At 43.6% G+C, this 22,768-nt stretch overlaps 1 protein-coding gene and 1 pseudogene across 2 annotated transcripts; one reads left to right on the top strand and one right to left on the bottom strand.

Moving 5' to 3' along the window:
- The first annotated feature begins 1,342 nt into the window (after positions 1–1,342).
- On the top strand, positions 1,343–2,786 carry LOC117854421 (probable diphthine methyl ester synthase; annotated as a pseudogene).
- Positions 2,787–12,020: 9,234 nt separating this feature from the next.
- On the bottom strand, positions 12,021–18,302 carry LOC117848441 (uncharacterized). Of its 2 annotated transcripts, XM_034729871.2 has the most exons (7): positions 17,786–18,302; positions 17,519–17,581; positions 17,334–17,413; positions 16,616–16,724; positions 12,984–13,143; positions 12,732–12,895; positions 12,021–12,640 (listed from the first exon to the last, which is right to left on the bottom strand). In XM_034729871.2, the coding sequence occupies exons 1-7, from the start codon at positions 17,786–17,788 to the stop codon at positions 12,293–12,295; spliced, it is 927 nt and encodes a 308-aa protein (XP_034585762.1). In that variant the 5' UTR covers positions 17,789–18,302; the 3' UTR covers positions 12,021–12,292. The 2 variants fall into 2 exon arrangements, with proteins under 2 accessions (XP_034585762.1, XP_034585754.1); XM_034729863.2 differs by lacking the exons at positions 16,616–16,724; positions 17,334–17,413; positions 17,519–17,581; positions 17,786–18,302 and adding an exon at positions 14,032–16,604.
- Between the last annotated feature and the right edge of the window lie 4,466 nt (positions 18,303–22,768).

Genomic DNA, 22,768 nt, shown 5'->3' with positions numbered 1-22,768 from the left:
ATTATTTTCGAGAACAAACATACTTGATAAATGTTTTCTTCAATTTTCATTAAAAAGGTTTATTAAATTATTTTCAAGAACAAACATACTTGATAAATGTTTTCTTCAATTTTCATTAAAAAGGATAAACCTGGTTTTGGCTATTAGTCTCCTTAGATCTTACTACAGAGGAGAGAGTTGGTAATTTACATAAGAATTTACCAATTCATTTTATTTCTAATAATGGGATAAATTTCATGTGTCAATTTTTTTCCAAATTAATGATATTATTTGTACACGTGGCCAAAAATCAAAGATATGATTGTCATTTATGAAGTTCAAATGATTTGTGCACATGAGAAAACAAAACATTTGGATGGTAACAATCACTTTGATGTTTAGACCCGGTAACCTACCGAGGGGGGTGCCCGAGATAGTGTTTTGGTTGGTAGGGCTTGCCACAATCAGGAACTCGATGGTGAACACGGATACATAATTTAGATAGGTTCGGATCATTGAATAGCATAATACTCTACGTCATGTTTGTTTTATTGGATTGTATTGATGCTCGATGGGATTTGATCCTTTGGAGGGGGTCCCTGCCCGCCTTATATATCCGGGGGAAGAAGAGTTACAGGTTGGTTGTTTATGAAAACTAGTCGGATACGACTTGAGGAGTTCTACTCGGTCTCCACGAGTAGTTTCGTGGTCCTAGTCTAGCTCCCGGTTTTCCATATAGACCACGTCATCCTGCACCATAGTCTTCATGTCAGATACACTCAGGTGATAGCCCTATTCGTAGGATTGTGTACCCTGTCTGGTGAGCCCAAATATGTATATACGACAAGCCTCTGAGTACTTTATAGTCAAATATGGGTGCTCCGAGTTCTTCTATTGATATTGCCGACTTGTTATGGTGTTCTCCGAGTACTTCATTTGCTTGAGTCTCCAGAAGGAACCCGAGTACTGCAAAGCCTCGTGTTGATCTTGAAATCTTTAATCTTCCATTGCTGAATCTTCAAGTTTGACCATATCACGTGAGATCTTCTCATGACGAGTGCGATGAGTATACTATGGAAGGCCCATGCATCTCCGGGTGCGGGCTCCCGCTGCTCTCCGTCCCCGCACCCGCTGCGGCCATCTCCGATATTTCTGCCAGTCGAGGGCCGGCTGCGGCGCTAGGTACTGCGAGGAGTGGGGTCCCTCTGGGTGGCAGCGGCAGCGGAGCAAGGCAGCGCAAACGCCACCGGGCACCTCGCTCGCCGATCCTCCTCCTTCCAATTCCTCAGGTTCAACGCCCTGCACGGAGAGGTTTCCTCCCTCCGGTCGCCACTCCGTCCTTCGCCCACCCACTGCCGCCACCATGCTCTACATCGTGGGCCTCAGCCTCGGCGACGAGCGCGACATCACGGTGCGGGGGCTCGATGCCGTGCGCAGCTGCTCCAAGATCTACATGGAGGCCTACACCTCCCTCCCCTCCCTCAGCCTCAACCTAGCGGCGCTCGCCAACCTGGTACGGCTCCCTTCTCATGTGTGTCCACCACCTGTTCAATGAAATGCCTCCGTGGTCAGTCCGGGGAGCTGTTGCTCACAGGCGTCACCGCTCGCTCGTTTGTTGCATCCAGGAGAAGCTGTACGGGAAGGAGATAACGGTGGCGGACTGGGAGATGGTGGAGGAGCGCGTCGACCAGGTGCTGCTCGAGGCCGCCGACACGGACGTTGCCTTGTTCGTGGTCGGCGACCCATTTGGGTAACTGTTGCTTTGCTTCTTTCCCATTTTTGAGTTGGCTGTGCTAGAGCTTCTGTAGATGGCAGATGCGTGCTCATCTCTCAAATAGAGTTTTGGATACAAGTGACTGAATTTGGCATTCTGTTGTTGAGCTGGTGTCCATGAACATGAGGATACCAATCATGGAGCACACACCGAGCACTTTTCGTACTAATATGTTCTTGGGTCGATTTGTATGCATGAATTTCGTCTAAATTTGTTGGATTGTGTCACAGCCCATGATTCATAGATGTCTTTTAGGCCTAGAGTTGATTGGTTGTCTCCTTGAGGCTTGAAATCTGTTCATCATGCTAGTTCCATGTCTATACATGCTAAATTTATGCCAGTTACATATTTACACCTACCTTTGTTGAACAGTAGGCAAGACCTTCTTTGTTTTCTACTTATGTACAAACACATGTATGCCATTGCGCATGTTGGAAGTCTGATTGGGATTGCTTGTAAGCTTTTGTTAGTGTTATGAGTAATTTCTTTTTCTTTGTTTTCATTGGGATGGGATTTTCAGGGCAACTACACATACCGATATGGTTGTTCGTGCCAAGAAAATGGAGGTAGAAGTGAAGGTGATTCACAATGCATCTGTCATGAATGCAATTGGAGTTTGTGGGTTGCAACTTTACCGCTATGGAGAGACTATCTCAATACCATTCTTCACAGAGGAATGAGACCAGATAGCTTCTACGAGAATATTCAAAATAATTCCCGACTTGGGTTGCACATGTTTTGCCTACTTGGTTTGTGATTCTTGCCTGACCTTTTCAATGTTATATTAATCCATTATTAACAAGAAAATAGGCAAGTGATCATTAGTTCATGGCCATGTGTAATGTGACCTAAAGTTAAATCTCAGCACATGATACGCTGATAAGTGATTAGATCTTGGTCTTGTATCTTGTAAGCAAATACAAGCAATGCTTAAACTATTAGACTGCCACAAAATTAAGGTATAGTTCTGTTCAATCTCTCATCTATGTGATTTAAAGCACAAGATCTTTCTTATCATGTTCATTTCTGTTCCTCTATAAGATTAAAATGACACATTAAACAAATGCATGTTCCCATGGAGGACGCAGCGGAAGTGACTTAATCTGGTAAGGTGAGGGTGCCTAGCTGCTAGCTGCACCCATGAAGGTGGAATCATGGATGGAGAGGATCTTGCTCCCTTTGATCCCAACATAGGCAGGAGCCACAAACGCAAGGCTTCTTTCTCTCTCTCTCTTACTCAAACACACAAACACACCTTGACGCTGCTTTCTAATCCCCATTTATTTGATTAAATGCTCATGTGAACCTGTGATCTATGTTGCCCCGTGATTTCTACACTAGATTTGATCATTCGAGTGTACTGGCGGAAATTGCTAGCTTTAGTATCCACTGTCAATTCTTATTCATCCAGTTAATGGCCTCGTTTGTGAGCTGCCTTTTGTTCCTGAGATCTTTGGCATGCATTGTTGATAATTACATGCTGTAGAACAAGGATTTTGTAGTGGTCTTTGAGATTGATGAGTCAGGTCCCATATTTCTCTCATTTTTGTTCTATTCCAACAAGCACTAATGGATTATTTCTAGGTATTTTTTGAGAGCTTTCTTTCTCTCTTTCATGAATGCATGCTACCTGATGTGTTCCAAAATGGATGGGATGCTTGCACCAGATTGACCATCAATGAATAGAAGGCAATGCTGTGCTACCAATTAAGTTGCCTGGTGATGTTTCTAACATGCATTCTATACTATCTGGCATTTAGATTTCAAGCTGCTGTCATATCTGGTTTGTGACTGTATATACTACCAATCAAGTTGCCATGTTTTTTCGTGTTTCCCTCCTAGATCTTTATTTTTACCTGTAGTGTGATGCTGCCAGTAGTGAGTTCATGTGTCACAAACAGTTGTTGCTGGATAGGTGGTTCCCGAGGTAACAAATTTGGTGTTAACTGGTTATATATGTAGGAATGATGTGCTGATAGCTCTTGTTTCAGTTGTGATAGGATGACTTCATGTGAGTTGTTGGTTTCTTGAAGTTATATTATCTTTTTTTACTGATTTCTTATCTGTACATTTATCTTAAAATTTCTACATTGGATACACCCGTACCTATTTCACACATACCTTTTTGCTTTTTTTATGGTTCAGATGGATGTCGGAGATGCAAAAGGTAGCATGTGAAAGAGGTAAAAAAAAGCTTGAACTGATAATAAGTTTTCTCTAGCCTTGCAAAACTTAATTTCATTTCACTCCATCAAATATTGTGTATGGTTCATCCTCAACCATAAGTGGTGTATATAAATGATTTCTACTCAAAGCTGTATAATTTTGGTGAACAGGAGTTGGACTCTTTGTGATGATCTTTACATTATAGAAGAAAAGCATAAAACTTTCTGAATTTTACTCAGTCTCAAGTAGAGTTATAGTTTGTTATGGTTTGGTTGGGCGCTCACTTATGCATATTGCTCATTCTAAGGGAAATAATGTCTTAACCATACTATCTTCCTTTCATATGCCCAATTTTGTTGATAGTTAAACTTATATCAGTTGGTCGTAATAATAATGCTTCATAGTCTTTTGCTGCTTTTGCTTGGTAAAAAAATCCCCTTATGTGAGTGAAATACGAGCTAGACCAATAAAATCAAGACTTGGAAATGCATATGTACTGAACATGTCGACCATGATGTAAGTACACTGAAGGAATATTCCATACATTATATTGTTCTGCTAAGAGTTCCATCTACTTCTTTTCCTTTTTCTTCTTTTTCTGATGATGGTTTGTTGTTCACCAGGTTATTAGTCTTTGCTTTTTTTTCCTTGTGCTAGACTCTGTTGATTGATTGGTTTCAGCCAGCAATGATGTGTAGCGATCTTGCTTCAGAGACACTAGCCTCATTCAGTAACGAACTTGGTTAGTCAGCGATGATGTTCAGTTGGGAAGTTTCAGATTATCATGTTCTTTATATATACAGAAGTTAGTGTGCACTCCTTAATCTCCATTTTTATCAGTCTTATGATCCATTAATACTAATAGAGAACCATTATAAGCCTAATGCTACAAACTACATGTGGGAGTATGCCTGTAAGGTATCAGTTTACCATCGCAATGTAATGACAACACTGATATATCTAATATATCTATTGATCTTTTTTACAGTCAGACCTAGAGATTGAACATCAAGAGGTCAAGGCCTAGCGCGCTGGTTAGGAGGTCAACACCTACGCCACCCTGTCAGTGTGCCGCCACGAGCATGAGAACGGGGATGCTGTCACCCAAGGCTCTAGGTGAGTTTCATTCTTGTTGTCGGATGGACTAAAATACCTGAGTGGTAGATGGACCTCTGCGGCATCTGAACAATTGGTAGATGATCAGTTCACAATTACCTGAATTGCACAGTAGTTGTCTCCAACCTGTGGATTGATCAGTTTACAATTACCTAAATCTACGGCATCTCAAATTTCTTAACTGAATTTATCTCCAACTTGTCAGCTTTATCTTCGTGTTGTAACCTTACTGTCAGGCCAAATAATCATTTTCTTTAAGCAGGTTGAACAAGTAAAGATTGCTCAGTGGATCATTGAAGGAAGGTACTCCTATACAGTCCAGAACTATGGTTTGTTTGTAATGCATGAGATATGCCAGCCTATTGCCAATGGCAATAGATCTGCAATTTGGATGTCGGATGGACTAAAGATCATCCCATCTGGCCACTCAATCTTTCAAGTCGTCAAGAAGATATTTGATATTGATCACTACAAAGTAGCTAGGGAGTAGTACATAATGCATATTTTTCATGGCAACAATTATGTTGAACAGGATGGCCGTGCTAAGTACAGATATTAGCTCTATTCTTTTGTGTTGCGTATCAAACAAATTAATCAAATAATTTACAGGGACAATCACAGTTTGAGCAAGAGGTAGTCCAACTCAACTCAATCTGAAATCAAATTTATCTTCGTGAAACTTAAAAGAAACCTTGATTTCTAGCTCATTAAACTCACAACTGAGACTATAACAGAAAAATATAATTGGAAAGGACATTAAACCCATGAATAGAGTGTTGAATGCCTTGTTTTGGATTGCTGCTGCAAGTTGCTATGTGCATTTCAATATAAATATTTGTTGCCCGTAGCAACGCACGAGCATGATCCTAGTTTCTCAAAAAAAGGTGAACGTTGCGTGAAGAAGAGGCGGCGACACGGCATCCTAGTTTCTCAAGAAAAGGTGAACGTTGCGTGAAGAAGAGGCGGCGACACGGCATGGGGCTCAGGGGCTGGATCATCAGGTTTAGGTTTGATCCCTCGCGAAAGAAAGGCCTGCCGCATGGGCCAAATTACATTGAGTCCAGCTTGGGCTATTTTAATGCTAATTTCAATTTAACCAAAAGAAAGGTCTACCTAGAAACTCATCTATCACCACACCTAGAAATATCATTGCAATACCACCTTGTGTGTACTCAAATGTAGCCACATATGATGTTGGTGGCAATAGAACTTCAAGGGATGCAACGAATGACTTTCTTGATGCAATATAATAAGATCTTTTGCAATGCAGGACAAGATTAAAGCAACACAGTTTCATCATGGCTATATTCACAACTACTTGCAACTAATCCTTTTTTGGATGCAATATAGCAATAGCTATTGCAACGCAGGTCAAGATTGAGATGACAAAATTACATTGTGGCCATATGCGTAGCTACTTGCAACCAACTTTACAATGGTGGCAATAATGCCTAGCTATCGCAACACAAAATCAATATTATCACAACTCAACACTAGTCGTGGCAATAGGAACCCATACTCGCAACCACCTTTTCCACCGTAGCATTAGCACCTCCCTCTTGCAATAGAGCTTATGACTAACTCAACACACAATTTTAGTGGCAATAAGGCTCATATAACGCTACCAATTATGCTGTTGGTTGCTATAGAACCAAATATTGCAACCACGGCCTCACATACATTCAGTTTGAGCACTCGATTGGGGACGAGGATAGCCAGAGGAGGGGCATCTACGGTGGGGTAAAGGCGGTAGCGGGTGAAGTTCCTGGAGCTCTTAGGGAAACTCCGATTCCCATCTATTCCGTGGACGGCGAGCAGCAAGGAGTTGTCAAGGGTGGAGCCAAGAGAGTGTAGAAGCGTAGGGCGTCAGCTATTGAAGCGAGATGGCTAGAGCTGGGTGGATTTTGCCGGTGAGCAAAGACTCATTGTGGAGCTTGATGTTTGGGCAATGGAGGTTTAGGAGCAAAGAGACTTGGCGGAGGGCCTTTTTGTGGCCAGGTGAGGAGATAAGGACGCCACGACGTCGAGGACAAGGTTGACGCAGCACCGAGCGTGGCCAGGCATGACTGGGCAGAGCTACAGGGCACGCCATTAGCAGCGGAGGCGGCGGTGTCGTGGGGGCACGACCTCGGAGCAGAGCAGCAGGCAGGGAGCGCTCTTGAGCGAGGCGAAGCGGCGCAGCAGAGCTGCAGAGGGCAGGGGGAGGAGTCGTCGCGTCGGGCGTCGGGGTTGGGCGACGGCGCAGCGCCGGTGAGCGGGAGCCACGCGGCGAGCGGTGTGCGGAGCGCTGGCGTGCACGTGCTATGGCGTGGGGAGTTCACGAGGTGCAGTGAACCGGCCGGGATTTGGGGGGTGGTTTACTCAAAAATTTTGAATTGCGCGCCCAAATCTTCCTTTACAAAACTTGTAGTCCTCATATCCAAGTTCAAATCTTTTAAATGAAATTTGTTCAAAAACAAAACAGATTTGGACTTATAGGGGTTCAAAGGTTTCCTAAACACACGTTTTTCAGACTTGGAGCAATTTTAGTAGACTCGACATAGTTGACCAATGTGGCAGAGTTTGACCTCATTTTTGAAAGTCTTTTGTGCAGATTTTTGCCTAACTCCAATAATCAAAGTTGTTAAGGGCTTGAGCACTAAAACTTTTATATAAGGTTTGTCTTGAGCTTATATTAAAAATTTTGAGAAAAAGGCTCCAAAGTTGGGACTTTTCCTGTTTTGCTTACTTTGCCACTAATTTGGATTTCGAGTTGTTTTGAAGGCCTTCTGCTTAGATTCAAATAAAACACCAAAAATAAAAGTTGTTAGGGAAGATGAGTTCTACAACTCTTAGTTGGATATATTTTTATGTTCTTATATAAAAATTTAAATTACTCTGCCTAAACACTCTTTAAGCTCTTGAGGGGCAAAAGTGACCTTTTACTTGTCCAGAAAGCTGTTAATTGCTCTCTTAGGCTCTAATGGCTTCACTTAGGCTTCAACAAGATTAAGTTAGCTAGGGTTGTTACAGTTGATGTCGTGGAGCTTCTTCTCCGGAGCCTCTATGATGTAGCAGTGGAAGTTTCCAGTGCCGTCTGTGACACAAACCTAGGAGCCAAAGATGAATGTCACGCCTGCTTCAAACGCGACTGTGGGCTTGATGATGACTTGAGCCATCGAACTCGCAAGGGAATTTTGGCGACTTCCCCTACCTGGTGAGCCAGCTGTCGGTGTTTAAACTTGACAACCTACCAAGGGAGTACCCGAGGTAGAGTTTTGGTTGGTGGGTGCTGTCGAAATCAGGAAGTCGATGGTGTACGTAGGCACGCAATTTAGACAAGTTTAGGCCACTAGATCGCGTAATACCCTACATCATGTGTGTAGTTTCACTTGTATTGGATTGAATTTGTTTGGAGGGGGTCCCTGCCCGCCCTTATATGCCAGGGGAGAAAGGTTACAGGTCGGTTGTTTTTACAAGAGTAGTAGTTAGATTCGACCAGAGAATTCTATTCTACTAGAAAGAGTAGTTTCCTTATCCTCGACTAGTCCCTTGGTCTCCATGTGGACTATGCCGTCCCGCAACGTAGCCTCCATGTTTGATACGTCTCGGTATACAGCCTCGTATGTGGATCTGTCCAGACCTTCTGGTGGGCTCATAGATGTATGTGCAATAGTCTGTCTACTATCCTTATCCAAGTGTTCCCCGTTGGGTTGGTTGCTCCATCAATAGGTACTTCTCTCTGAAAAGTGAAGTCATAAAAGTGCATGTCTAGCAGTGCTTCCACCGTGGCTGGTACTTTGGTCACATCTTTGCAGCCAATTCTCACCCTTACATAGTCCAATCTTTTCAAATTGATCTTATCCACCTCCAACGGTATCCCCACAAGAGAGCCAACATAGCAAGCCCTCATTTCTGTCTTTTTTTTTTGAACGTATCCCAAAGATCCTAAACCATGCTAAGCTTATTTCAGCTTTAGCACCAGCATGAGGGTTCCATTGCTCCACTTTGAAAGATACGTCTAGCACCATCCTCATTTGCATCCCTGTGAAGAAGGACAACTCTTCCACCTTTCTTGCGGTTGGAAATTTTATTTGGAATTTGTTCTCAACAACTTTCTTAGCATACCATCTCCAAGTCGAAGTCGGACCAACCTTGAATTCCCCTTCCACTTGTCTTGCTGTCACCTCACCCTCTTTGATGGTAATGAGTGCACAATTAGCCATGTCCTTCGTTGCATCACCATAATCATCATCCAATATTATATGGAAGTTGCAAGCCCACGGAAGGGGGCTATACACTCATAGGGCATGATCTCTAGACAGGCTCTTGGCACATGGCCTTCCTTCTTGCACCTAGGACATAATAAAGGCTTGTAGCAATCTTTTGTTCTATGACCTATTTTGCCACACTTCTTACAGATCCCCATGTTGGTTTTGTTTTCATCCGGCATCCTGTCTTCCTCTCTTTTCAAGTTCTGATCCCTCCTCCCAGAATTATCAATCATTTCTATATCATGAATTCCTTTATTTATTGGGGGCTTGGCTGCTTCTTGCTGCTGCACTTCTTTATCTCCGCCATCTTCTTGTGTTTTGCTCAAGTATTCTCTCTCTCTCCCTTGATTCAGGTTGTTCCTTAGGTCAAACTGATGGTTCCTGTTGAAGTTTTGATTCAGATTTCTCTCTGACTCTCTTTGTCTCCGGTGCTGATTGCTGTATCTTCCTCCTCTGAAATTGCCTCGCCTATCATCCCATTGTCCATAGTTGACGCGGCCTTCTGTTTTCTGGGCGTCCTCTCTTCTATGGCCTCCTATGTCTCGTCCAGATCTCCCTCCTCCTCGGGGAGGTATCTGCGCCCCATAGCTACTCCCCTCATCCATCTGATGTGGTTGTGGCGGATTGCTTTTCAGAACCTAAGCGAATGATCTGGTGTCGCCTCCTAGGGTCGACCACGTTGAATCCGCACCTCGGAGGGGAACGGACGTGGATTCTCGACCAGCGGAAGGGGATTTCATTGTGGGAACTCGGATTTCCTGACACTTGCCTACCGATTCGCTTCTCTGCCATAGGTGGTCGAGATTCCTATCAAATCCTCCCAAATCGGCACCCCATGCGATACCACCAGGTGGATTTGGAGAAGGTGAAGGTCTCCCCACCAATGAACACCAAGGGTTCACCGGATTAGGTTTTGGGGTGGGTGCGACGGCGGAGGTGGAGGGGGTGACTGTGGGTTGGAGACGGGTGGGAGTAGATGAGCACGAGGGATGGCGATTAGGTGGCGTACTTGGGTCTCCCCTCCATACTAGGTGAGGCCATGTCTCTAACCTCCATGGCTCAGTATCCAGGCGTGTGGGAGGCAGGTGTGGGTCTGTGCACGTGCATGGGTTTGCTTCCCCTGCACGCAGTCCATCATGCACCTGCTCCCAGCTGGGTCCTCCTGTCGGTGACGGTGACAATCGCGGTGGCACTGCCCCGTCGCAGCAGAGGTCCGGCAGAGGACTCGCGTAGGGAGAGAGACGCACCATCCGATCCTCATCTTTTTACCGCCACATCAGCAAATTAGTCCTCAGTGTACATCATTAAATGAAGAAAGAGTAAGGAGCCGGCATCTCGTTTGTTGACGGCGCGGGCGCATGCTCTGAAGCGAGTCGTCCCCTCTCGCCACACGTTGTACGGTCCGCTGCGAGTCGTCGCCGGCGCCGCGGATCCCATGTGCGCGAGTGCGATTTTCCTGCGGGACGGCAGCAAAATCCTCTCGAGCAAGCCTTTTGTCCCCTCCCCAAATCCCGTATACTCTATGATACTGCTAGTGAGTTACATGCTGATGCGGTTGGGCGAATTAGTTCAACTTTTTCAGTTCACACATACTGCTAGTGAGTACCCAGGGTGCTCCATTTTAGCAGTAATACTCTATGATCAGTGGTTAACTCTATTAGGCAAAAAAATAAATATAGCAATGGACAAGTAAGATAGCCATGTTGTTATGCCTATTCAGGCTTTTTGGGTCACATTATCTTCTAATCAAATAAGTAACATGAATGGTGGATGCTTGCGAGCAGAGTGACTTCATTTGAATATATCATACATTATCAGGCTCTTTGGGTCACATTTCTTTTTGGATGGCAGCTTCAATTACGAAGAAATGGTTGTGTGATCAAGTCTTTTGAGTGAACATGTGAACTGGTTGTGTTCAGATCACTTGTGTGAACTAGTGTGAGCTGGTTGTGTTCACAACAGGTCTTTAGATGTCGGACCTATTTTTCATCTCATTTTTTGTCATCTGCAACTATTCGGAGTGCCTGTTGATGTAAATATATATTATATTTATGCTTCTCTAAGAGATTCATGTTACTTATTTGAATATATCATGCATTCTCTTATTCAAGCACTAAAATAATTACAAAGATCAAATTTATACTTGATTACCTTATGGATGAATTAAATACCTTGCAGACAGCTAAATAGATGACTTATTGTACAAGCTGTCTTTTTAGCTATATGTGTGTGACATGGTATAATTCACAAACAGCAGCTGTCTATCGCGCTTTCGTAGGCGTCATCGTTGCCGTCGGTGCGTTCACACATTTATCTAATTTTTCTTGCCGAGTCATTGAAGCGGTCAGAGAGTGTTTGTTTATATTTCTGTAGCGAGCTGTGCGGTGCGATTAGATTAAAGCAGGTCAAAAAAGTTGGCTGGCAATCGGCGCACACCATGCAAGCCGAAGGTCTACGGGGCTCATGTACAAGGAAGACCCTGAACTCCTCCGTTGACCAGTTCACAGCTCACTGCGGTAGACAGCGCATCCGCAGCATCGCCTGCCGTGGAATTGAAATCACGAGGCTAAACAAAGTGCTGCCAGCGTCAGTTGCAGTGGTTGGAGACTCGTAATGTTTCCCTTGCCTTCAGACTCGGCCCTTGCAAATCTGGTTGGAATTTATGATGACTCAAAAAGTTCGGTACGGTTGGAAGCAGAGTTCCAGGAAACCGAGCAACGCCAGTTACCAGCTTACCACAAAGCAGCCGAGGCTTCCAATTATTCATGCAGCAAGTAATACTGATAGTCAGCAATGTACAGGGCGACAATCATATATAAAAAGGCAAATCCAGTTCTAAAGCACACTGCTACAAAGCCGAACAGCACTACCAGATACAGCCAAAACCATAGCAACATTACTTAAAACACGTTCATTCATCACATAAAAAAGGCAAAAACTTGGCGCACAGCTTTTACAGCAAAACTAATATTGCACAAGCTTTAATTTGCAAAGCGTGAGCTGCCTACTTTCGTGCTGCCAGAAACGGCATCTGAGTCCTTGAGCTCACGGAATTCTGCCACGAGGACGGCTTCACCCTGCCTGCCATCAGGGCAGTGGCTGCACCAGCTTTTATATTCCTCCTCTTCAACGCCAGGTCCAATTTGCCCTTTGAGGCTGAGCTTGATGACTCCGGGAAGATGGAGGCAGCTTTGATTGCTGCTCTCTTGTCCTTTCTGCTCTTCTCAAATTTTGATGCAAACTTCACTGAAGCTGCGGTGGCGGCATCTTCTGCTGAGGGAGGCAAGAGCCTCACTCCGATGCCCATCTTTCTTGCCGACTTCTTCTCTTCTGTGACCCTCTTTTTTTGGCTCTACATAAACACAACAGGTGGATAAGAATCGTGGTGATTGCATGATTTACGGTGGAATAATTGATCAATTTATAAGAATTCATTGGATGACCCTAAGACGATCACGAAGTGCTCTGTTCAGCGCATAATCATCAGAGTGACGGCTGTCAGAGAGTCGTTGAAGGCGAACCAAAACTGGCTCAGCTTCTTTCTTCTTCCGAAGATCCTCTTCCTGGTGTTCAAGCCAATACATAGGATCCGCTAGCTTGTCTCGATCTGAGGAAAGATCCGTAACAAAACATCAGGAATTTGAAAATAAGGGATATTAATGAATAAATATAGTAAATCTTTACAGAGGTTGAACCTTCATCTGCAGGCAGCAGCAATGTCTCTGCATCCTCAACATCAAAATCTTCAGTCTTCTTCTGGGCCCCACTGATTATGACATATTCAGTATTCTTTGGGTCTGTTTGTATGACAATTTCATGCTTGCAACAGGGTGATTTCATGGTGAAGCTCCATATCTGACACATAACCAGTTGGTGAAACGATGTCAGAACAGCAGAGGGGTAAGTGATTTAGAAGAACATGCAACAGAAAAACTAGGATTTTCCCTAAAATAAACACCAAAATATGGAAAGCTCTAGGCATTAAGAATTTCTTAGATTTCAGATGGCAACAAATGAACACAGATGTTAACACATGTAAGTAGACCTTCTCCAGTTATATGACAGTTGCAACAGTTAAGATGGAATCCTTTCTACCACATACAATCCTTTTACAACACTACTATCTATACACACTTTACTAAACAGTTCTACATAAACCATATCATGAAATTAAAAGCTACTGCATACAACCTTTTTACCTCACCAGACTTCTTCAAATAAAATATATAAAGGCAAGAAGACAGATAAACAATAAAACAAAAAGGATCTCACTATTTGATACATCAAATGTCAACGGAGCCCACAAAGTAGCACTACATTTCAACACCAATAAGCAAAGGGGCTATTGCGTTCATACCCCTGTTTTGAGAGGAAATGGTGATTTTGTCCCTGTTTTTTCAACTTTGTGATTTTGCCCCTGTTTTTTCAAAACGAAGAGAGAGTTTGCCCCTGTTCCGTGAAAAGCACTTAACAGTGTTAAAATTGTTATGAGAAGACAAGTTTGCCCATACAAATTTGACCCTACTTTTCAGAGTCGACTTTACACCTGTTTTGACCAAAAAAATTGGTTCAAAAAGAATTGTCAACCAAACTCAATAAAATTTTCATAATTTTCAAAGCTGAGCAAAATTTAACAAACTTTACCCAAATATTGAACAAAGACTGTCAGCACTCAGCATAACACATTGAACGGAGAGCCAGCTAATTTTGTTGCTAGAGATCAATGCCAGCGAGTAGACTCACAAAGAACTGATAAAGAGCTCTCTGTTGACACATCTTTACTGACGAGCAGTGATGACCAGCCTCTTGCTCTCCACCGCCGATGCCAGCGCGCCCTCGAGGATGTGATGGGAGACAACGCGCTCGGCCTCGAGGAAGCCGAGACACGGGTTGTCCAACAAGTACAAGGCTGCACACAGGTGGCCGCCGATAGCGCACTGGAGCTGTGCACATTCCTGGCCAGACCCCGGGCGCTCCGGAGCATGCCCAAGCATGCCGGAGGAAGGAGTCGTTGCGACCGGGAAAGTCGTGGTTGGAGGGCATCGCTGCGCCGCGGACCACGACGAGCTAGGCTGCCTCCATGGCCGACGCGGCGAGCGCGAGGGCCGCGACGAAGCCTCGTTGGGCCACCACCTCGCGCCGATGTGGGGTCATCTCGCGCCTGCGCCATGAGTGCCTCCCACCTGCGCGCACCGGGAGTGCCAGCCGCTTGCCGCCGCCGCCCGCCCCCTCCGGTCACAGGTTGGAGAGGAAATGAGTGTGAGAGGGATAAGGTTAGGGGTAGTTAGGTCGTTTCTCTTTGGTTTCAGAATTTTTATCATTTCTTTAATTTCTTTAAAGGGTTCTCAACTAACGGTGTTAAAAACAGGGGCAAATGGAGCCTTCATTCTCAAAAAGGAGGGGCAAAATCACAAAGTTCAAAAAGTGAGGGTAAAATCACAATTAGACTTCACAGTAGGGGCAAGATCACCAATCTCCCATAAGCAAAATAAATAGACATCTTAAACCAGAAAAGGATGCAGGTTGCACACCCACATAGGTTGCAGTTATCCATACAGTGCTTACTTTTAAATTGATGTGGAAAAGCGAATCTAATAGAATCTACAGTTTGTTGATGGATCAGATTAAAGTTAAGACAGATTATGTTCATCTGATATCCATTCAATGTTCTGTTATTTCAAAAACATATGGTATCTCTGTCTAAACCTTGTTTAGAGAAAAAAAAGGGATCTAGCAAAGAATTAAAATATCTAAAAGCAGTTCCACAAACTAAGATACGACACTTGATAGAATGTGAGACGGAGGTTAGAGCCTCAGAATAGCATGAATTCTGAGCCTATTAGGTACAAACTATTTAAAAGTAACAGTTATCCGTACCAATAAGTTCGCCATTTGTGATTTGTCAAGAACACAGTTTTGCAAATTTGTATGTTTCGTAATAGCAGTATTGAGTATTGAACACCAGTCACAGTATTTTGTTTAATGAAATTCTCTTGTGCTAATGATTTCTTATTAAAGACAAGTGACACTCAGGTTTGAACGTCAAGGGTTAATTCATTAATTTAAAGGGTTGAATCTTCAGCTTGATCAAGGTTGAAGGAAATTATCTCAAACAACAATACAATGAAGCATGTACCAAGGATAATGTGCTAATGATTTGTTTTTGCAACAATCAGGTACGAAGTTCAAGGGTTTTTCACATATTCGAAGGGTTGAACGGCTGGACCACTGTCAACTTGATCAAAGTTGAAGGGAAATATCTCAAACAACAATACAATGAGGCCTGTACCAAGGATAATATGGTTCTCATCTAATGACACTTATGAAAATGATTTGCAGTTGCATTTGACAAAATTAGTCATTGGTTTGGAATGAATGAACAACATTGAATTTTCATCAACAATAGTTATACTGGTTGCAATGATTAATGAACAGAGCCAGAATTAAATTGCCAGAAACGCTCTCATCAATGATCAACGGTTACCAGATGAGCAGATCTTATGCCCGACTTTATTAATTATTATAATTCAAAACTTACAGAGGCAAGCCGATAATAAAGCATATGGTGGCCCCATTTTGCTTAACAATGATTCAGGTAATGCCGAATCCTATATTCCTATTGCATATAGAACACTCCAGTAAATATTATTTCTTATTTCAGTTTAAGAACTGCCAAACTTACATACTATAAAGCAAACTCAAGCTATGAGGCGCAATCACTGAGACATTTTAAAAACACAGCTTAATTGGCAACCTCAACACCAATAGTAGAGTGCACATGCCTCGATTTTACCATCAGTTTGATGCTAATTCCATTTTCAAGAAATTATGCTTCTCCTTTAAAATTTACTAAACCATTATAAATAATTGTCTGTTTCACCTTGTGATGTACGCTTGACAGAAAATGATGATAGTCGAGCCAGAATGTGAGGTTAATTTCGAAGTGTGCTTCAGTTCGGTTCCTGGCTGAGGCTAAACCAATTTATTGGGGTCGATTGTGCTGCAGCTGCACAGCAAGCCGCTCGGCTGCAAAGTGCTGCAAGCCCAGCTGCAGATGCTTGACTTCTTGTTAGCTTGCTGCAGCTGCTATAGTTGCTGCTAGCTAGCTGCTGCAGCAAGCACTACCGAACAGGCCGGATAACTAAATGCTTAGGCTGATTAGGCATATATACGAAAGGAAATTTAGCACATCTATCATAATCTGCAAATCCAATCAATTAGAAAAAAAGATATGCGAAATCATATTAAGCTTTGTTACATGGATATTATTGAACAGCAACAACACATAGCAATGTAAGTAAAAGTTGTGCAGTAATCAGGCAAGTACCTTGGTAGAGTAATAATTTCCAACTTGTTTCTTCTCAGCATTAAACCTTACTCCCTTCGCTATCATGGAATTGCATCCACCACACCAAATGTTGAAAGGCATCTCAAATCTGAAAAATCAACCCGAGCACATTAAACCAATGGACAAAAAGAATTAAAGGTAGAATAAGTGTTTCGTAGAAGAATTATCTAACTATGCAAATTAGCTAAATGGAACAGTACAATGCAAGTGTTCATTTCATCTAAGAACTGCTTTTGATAATATATTACCATTCAAATAAACAATCTGTGCTGTTAAAATCAGAAATTCCACATCCAGGGGGGAAATGCAGACAGGCATCTGCTGAATGCAAACTTGATGCAGGAATCATGACTTCAAGCATGACTTTGATCAAATTAATATTTAAGCCAAGAAGTGAGAATTAAGTTCAGATGGCCAATTATCACTTGGTTTTTATACAATTCTTAACAAGAACATATTGCAATAAATGTGTTCAATTATTTAGCAGTACCCTGCCTTTCAGGCAAAGTCAATTTTACAAAATGCAATAAATGCAAGGCACAAGGGCATAACATTATGATCAATCTGCCAATCTGTTGTTGAAGGCAAACACATGGGTATATGCAGAGAGGTCTCAGGACCGGTGTGCATAATGTAGCTTCAAATCCACGTGTATGAACAAACACAAAAACAAAGAAATGTCTCACAAGAAACAAACCTTATAATCAGGATGCCCTGATCGAGCTTTCTCGCCCGCTCCCTGAGCGCATGCTGGCCATGAAATTTGTTCAATCCACCCTTATCAAGCATAAACAACAGGAACAGCAGCACGAATCAGCAGCAAAAACCCATGAAACCAAATGAAGAGACTACACAATGATTCACCAACGAAGAGACCAATACCTTCTTCGGGCTCCATTCTGGCGGGTAGTAGAAGTTATCAGCTCTCGCCGCAGCGAGTGACGACTGCAGGGAAACCAAAACAAATAAATCTGTCAAATAACCGAACCACCCGCGAATAATAAAACACCGTGTCCCCGCTCAACATGATTTTTCCGTCAAATTTAAGAAAATAAAATCGTGGGGATATATGGCGAGGGAGGCCCCGAGATTTGGGGGTGGGGAACGGGGGAATATAGTGAAGCCCCTAGGGTTAGATCTCCAACGTACCATGTTGCCTCTCACTGGAGGAAAGGGATGACGAGATCGGCAGAGACGGCGACTTTCTGGTCGCGGTGGCGGCGGCGGCTCCCGGCGGCGATTTGGGAGGGATTCCCTGATCGATTAGCTGCTGCGCGCGGTCCAGCTGTTGGGGCAGAAGACAGAGGAGCAGGATGTTGGGGCGTTCGAGCCGGATCGCGTTGGTGGATGGTGGTGGAGCCGTGGAGGACCGGTGCCGGTCCAACAGGTGTGGCCAGGACCAGCTGTTGGGAGGGCTTCCTGGGCGGCTTCTCGAGCGGCTTCAGGTGAAGGCCGTGGATGAGCCGGCGGCGGGAGGCCGGGGTCCAGGCGTAGCGGCGGGGGCGGGCCGGCGGGACCGCGGGAGGTGAGGGCGAGCAGGCGGCGGGAGGCCTGCGTGGCGGCGGGGAGGAAGAAGACGCGTGCGGGAGGAAGAAGAGAGAAATTTCAGAATTTGGGACCGAAGCCTTTCAAGATATGCGTTTCAATTCGCTCTATCCCAATTCTTCCAATCCAGGTGTTTTTCATCTATTTTCTCTATTTGTATTCTTTTCTCTTTTCTTTTGCTTCCCAGACCACGTGACATTCCTATTTTGCCCTTGGCCCATGACATCTTATCCTTTTACCGATTGAATCAGGCTCTACCAGACATTCCTCTCCCGTAGAGTCTCGCTCATCTCTCTCTCCTGTTCTTGCGCAACACAACACAAACAGATGCTGCTGGCGGCGGCGCAGCAGCAGGCCGCGGCGCAAGGCAAGCAGCGGTGCCTGCGCCGCAACGGCAACGGTGGCCCGGCCTCGCTTGACCCTAGCGGTGCTATCCCTTGGCTGCTTTTGCCCGAGGACGACGACGCCTGCGACATGGCGCGCTGAGGGGGTGTCTCGCGGGGAGGAGTTCGTTGGCCGCAGCGGCGGCAACAGCGAAAGCGCGCAAGAGAGAGACGAGCGAGAGAGATGAACGAGAAACGGCAGTTCACATTGGCTGCAAGGGGAAAAGAAAAGGAAATTCACATTGGCTGCAAGGGGGAAAAGAAAAGGAAAAACAAGTGAAAAGATGAAGCTCTTGTTTAGTTCACCCCAACTCCTAACTTTGGCACTATGTAAAAAAAATTCCTATCATATCAAACTTGCGGTACATGCATGGAGTACTAAATGTAGACGAAATTAAAAACTAATTGCACAGTTTTGTTGTACTTTGCGAGACGAATCTTTTGAGCCTAATTAGTCAATGTTTGGACAATAATTCACAAATACAAACGAAACGCTACAGTGTGCTGTAACAGTAATTTGGCACCTCTCCAAAACTTTGGCAACTAAATAAGACCGAAAATGGGTGGAAAACACCTGAATTGGAAGAATTTGCTTGCTGGTTGTCAAATTTTGGAAGTCACACGAATTGGATCCTAAATGTTGAAAGGCTTGCGGATTGGATCCCAGATTCTGAAATTTCTCAAAAGAAAACCACGTGCCGCGTGCGGGAGAGAAAAGAAGTCAAAATTGGCTTGCGGGAGAGAAAAGAAGTCAAAATTGGCTGGCGGACACAGTTTAAAACGTGGCTTTTGCCACAAGCCACTAAAAATTGTGTCTTTGCCAAAAAAAAACAATACTACAATTCAGTGCTATGCTGCTGGACACATGACTCATGTAATATTATTTCTTACTCAAATGGGTCATAAAATGCTCACTGCCTCATCGACACGATGTTGTACACCGTCGCTCCGGCTCCCTTCGCAATACTGCCGCCCGTCATCTACTCCACCGCGTCCAGTTGCTTCGCACTCTGCAGCTGTCCGCGCGTGCCCAGGTGCTTCCTGCTCGCTGCTTGCCGACTCCTACACCCACTCCTCAACCCCACCGCGCTGGACGACACACCATCAGAGGCTTCGCAGTGACCACCTCAAGCAGGCTCCGCATGGGGCCAGGAGCGAGAGCTTCGAGCGGGCACCGCCGCCGGAATCGGGAGACGCGCACCTCCAGAGGCCCTTCCCGTGACGGCCCCTTCCGACAATGAAAACTCCTGGCACGCCGCGCGCTACTCCCGCTGGCCAGGCCACGACGTCCCGCTCGTGCCGCCCAATCTGCGCCCTGTCAACTAGAGGTGGACCTGCCAAGGCGCCACCCGAGGTCTTGTCGCCCAATCCCGACGTTTCGCCGCCGCAACTACCGAAGGTGGACTTGCCACCTTTCAACTGTGTCCCTAGCCAATTTTGCTAGAAAATAATGAGAGAGATAAAAGAAGGAAGGAAAATAAATGGAAAAAAGGAAAAAGAAAAAGGAAGGGTATTCTAGGTATTTCACTTATCTACCATTTTAAATTACATGGAAGAGCCCTTTGGCAAAATATTTTTTAATTAGATAAGTCGAGCTAAAAAATTTGCTCCACCAGAGAAGCAAGAACCCGAACCGTTTCAACTGCCAAACGAGTTATTATTTTGATGAGAGAATTTCCTATTTGACACTGGAAAAATGACCTATTACTTTATCGTAGTCCATTCCGTTAGCTAACGGCGCCCGTTGAAAAAACCCTTTTCCCCTCTTCATCAGCAAGACGCGCACATGTAGCGCATGTGACTGGGTGCTCGCTGGGCGCATGCAGCGCATGCAGATTGGCTGCCTGGCTGCCGTTTTATTTTTTTCATCATTTTTGTACATCATTTTCTCCCTGGCTGCCGTTTATCATCAATTTTTTCAATATTTGTACAACATTTTTTATAACATTTCTACAGGATTTTTTTCAACAGATACACAAGCATTTTTTATAACAAACCTGCAACATATAGCTCACAGATATACAAGGAAATGTTAAAAATGAATTGGGTACACAAAGTTGCCAACATATACAAGGTTCAAACATGATCCTAACATCATAGGAATGAGACAACAGATTTGCAAGTTCGCACGTACATAGATAAAAAGGTTCAAACTTGAGGATCACAAAGGTTCAAACATGCAAGTTCACAAAAGGAGATACATGCAAGTTCCAAATTCACAGATGCATGAGGATCACAAGCTGAGCCTTCTTTTACTCCTTGTACTCATTGCAGGGCTAGCAGGATCCACCCTTTTGCTTCTTGTGCCCATTGCAGGGCTGTCAAGTGGCATCATAGGAATGGTGGTTTTCTTTTTAGTAGGCTCCTTTTCCTTTTTGCTCTTTGCCTTGACTGGAGCAGCAGTAGACGTAGGTTCATTTGAATCTGATATTAACTTGTGTATGGCAGAACTAGATTTGAACAAGAGACAACAAAATAGCAGTAGATCTGATATTGAGCAATTGTACAACAGTAGCAACAAAATAGCAGTAGCAACAAAATAAAAGTAGCAACAGAATAGCAATAGCAGTATGACCTTTTTTTCAGTTCTATGTATTACCTTTTTGATACTCCAGAACTAGATTTGCCCTTATTTGCTTTTTTCTTAGATGTCATCTCCTCTCTTTTTGATGTTCTAATACTAGAAATAAGTTGGTTATCCTTACTCTTCGTACTTGTCTCCAAATTTTGGCTAACATGGCAAAAGTAAAGTGCTTCAAAACTTGCAGGTTATTGTGGAAAAAAGTGACAAAATCAAGAGCTAACCTTGGTGGAAAAGACATAGAAGTAGTTGGTGCTTCATTGTTCAAAGGCACAATAGATGACTCTGCTGTTTTGGTTTTCTTTGCCTTCTTCTTAGGTGACCCTCTACATGATAAAGAAGAAAGTAGTTAGAATCTATATTATGCTAAAAGGAAAATATAATGAACAATAAAGTAGTTAGCATGTATAGTACCTCACAGCCATCATAGCAGCAATATCCTCTAAATTACCTTTCTTGCAGTTGTGCCAATGATGCCCATAGACTGTACAAATAGGGCACTAGTGCTGGCCTTTTTTCCTCTTATTCTCACTACAGCCTTTGTACCTCTCAGTTTTTGGCCTAACAAGAGTTGCTTTCAATAGAGGTGGATGTATGAAAAATCCATGTGCAGATTTAGGCCACTGGCGTTTGTCAATCATAGCAGGGATTAAGTGCTGATATGCTGCTCTAAATTTGTCAATAGAGTAATACATGTCTACATACTTCTCTAGAGGAGCATTGTGAAGTGAGGTGATAAATGCTAAGGAATGCTAGAAACTTGCCACTGTCTACATGAACATGTCTTATCTTGCAAGTTGACAACAAACCATGTCTTATCTTACAAGTTGACAACAAACCTAAAGCCAGTACCCCAATGTTGTAACATCAGCAACTTCTTCTGAGCATTCAAGCACCTCCAACTTTAATTCTCTACTCATTTCATTCAGCTTATTAATTATGTGCGGCAGAATCAAGCCATCTAACTTCATTGCTATTTTTTTCCTTTGGTTCCACTTGATCATAAGCATTTGCCTTAATTTATCCATTAAGTCATACAAGTTCAAGTACTTGTGGTGCTTAATCCAATTGTTGAAGCATTTAGCCAAGTTGTTGGTTACATAATCAACCTTGGAAATGGTTGAGAACCGACTCCTTGTCCACAACCTAGTGTGCCACTTCCTGAGGTAATTAGTAGCACTTGGCTTTGCTGGCTCCATTGCAGCCTAATGTTTCTCAAACAAATATGGGTTCTATGAGTATGTTGCTGCTCAAAGGTGGTCATCAAAAATCTTGCCATGAAACTTTTTCATAAAATTGGACACCAAGTGAAACATGCATTCCCTATGTTCTACCTCTGGGAACACATCACCTACCCCTGACATCACTGCTTGGCTAGTATCAGTGCATATGGTTAAACCCCTTAGTGATCCTATGGCCTCTCTAACTCTCTCCATGAACCATTTCTAATTATCATTTATTTTAGAATAAAAAACTCCAAAGCAAACAGGAAATAACCAATTGTGTCCATCAACAGCTGAAGCACTAGCTAACTGCCCCTTAAACTTGCCTGTCAGGAAAGTGCTATCTATTGCTAAGTATGGCCTACAACCACTTATGAACCCATCAATGCATGGTTTCAAG

This window comes from Setaria viridis, chromosome 1 (genome assembly GCF_005286985.2).
Source record: "Setaria viridis chromosome 1, Setaria_viridis_v4.0, whole genome shotgun sequence".
In the NCBI taxonomy this organism is placed as follows: domain Eukaryota; kingdom Viridiplantae; phylum Streptophyta; class Magnoliopsida; order Poales; family Poaceae; genus Setaria; species Setaria viridis.
The sequence above is the reverse complement of the archived record's forward strand: the minus strand, read 5'-3'. Positions and strand labels throughout refer to the sequence as shown.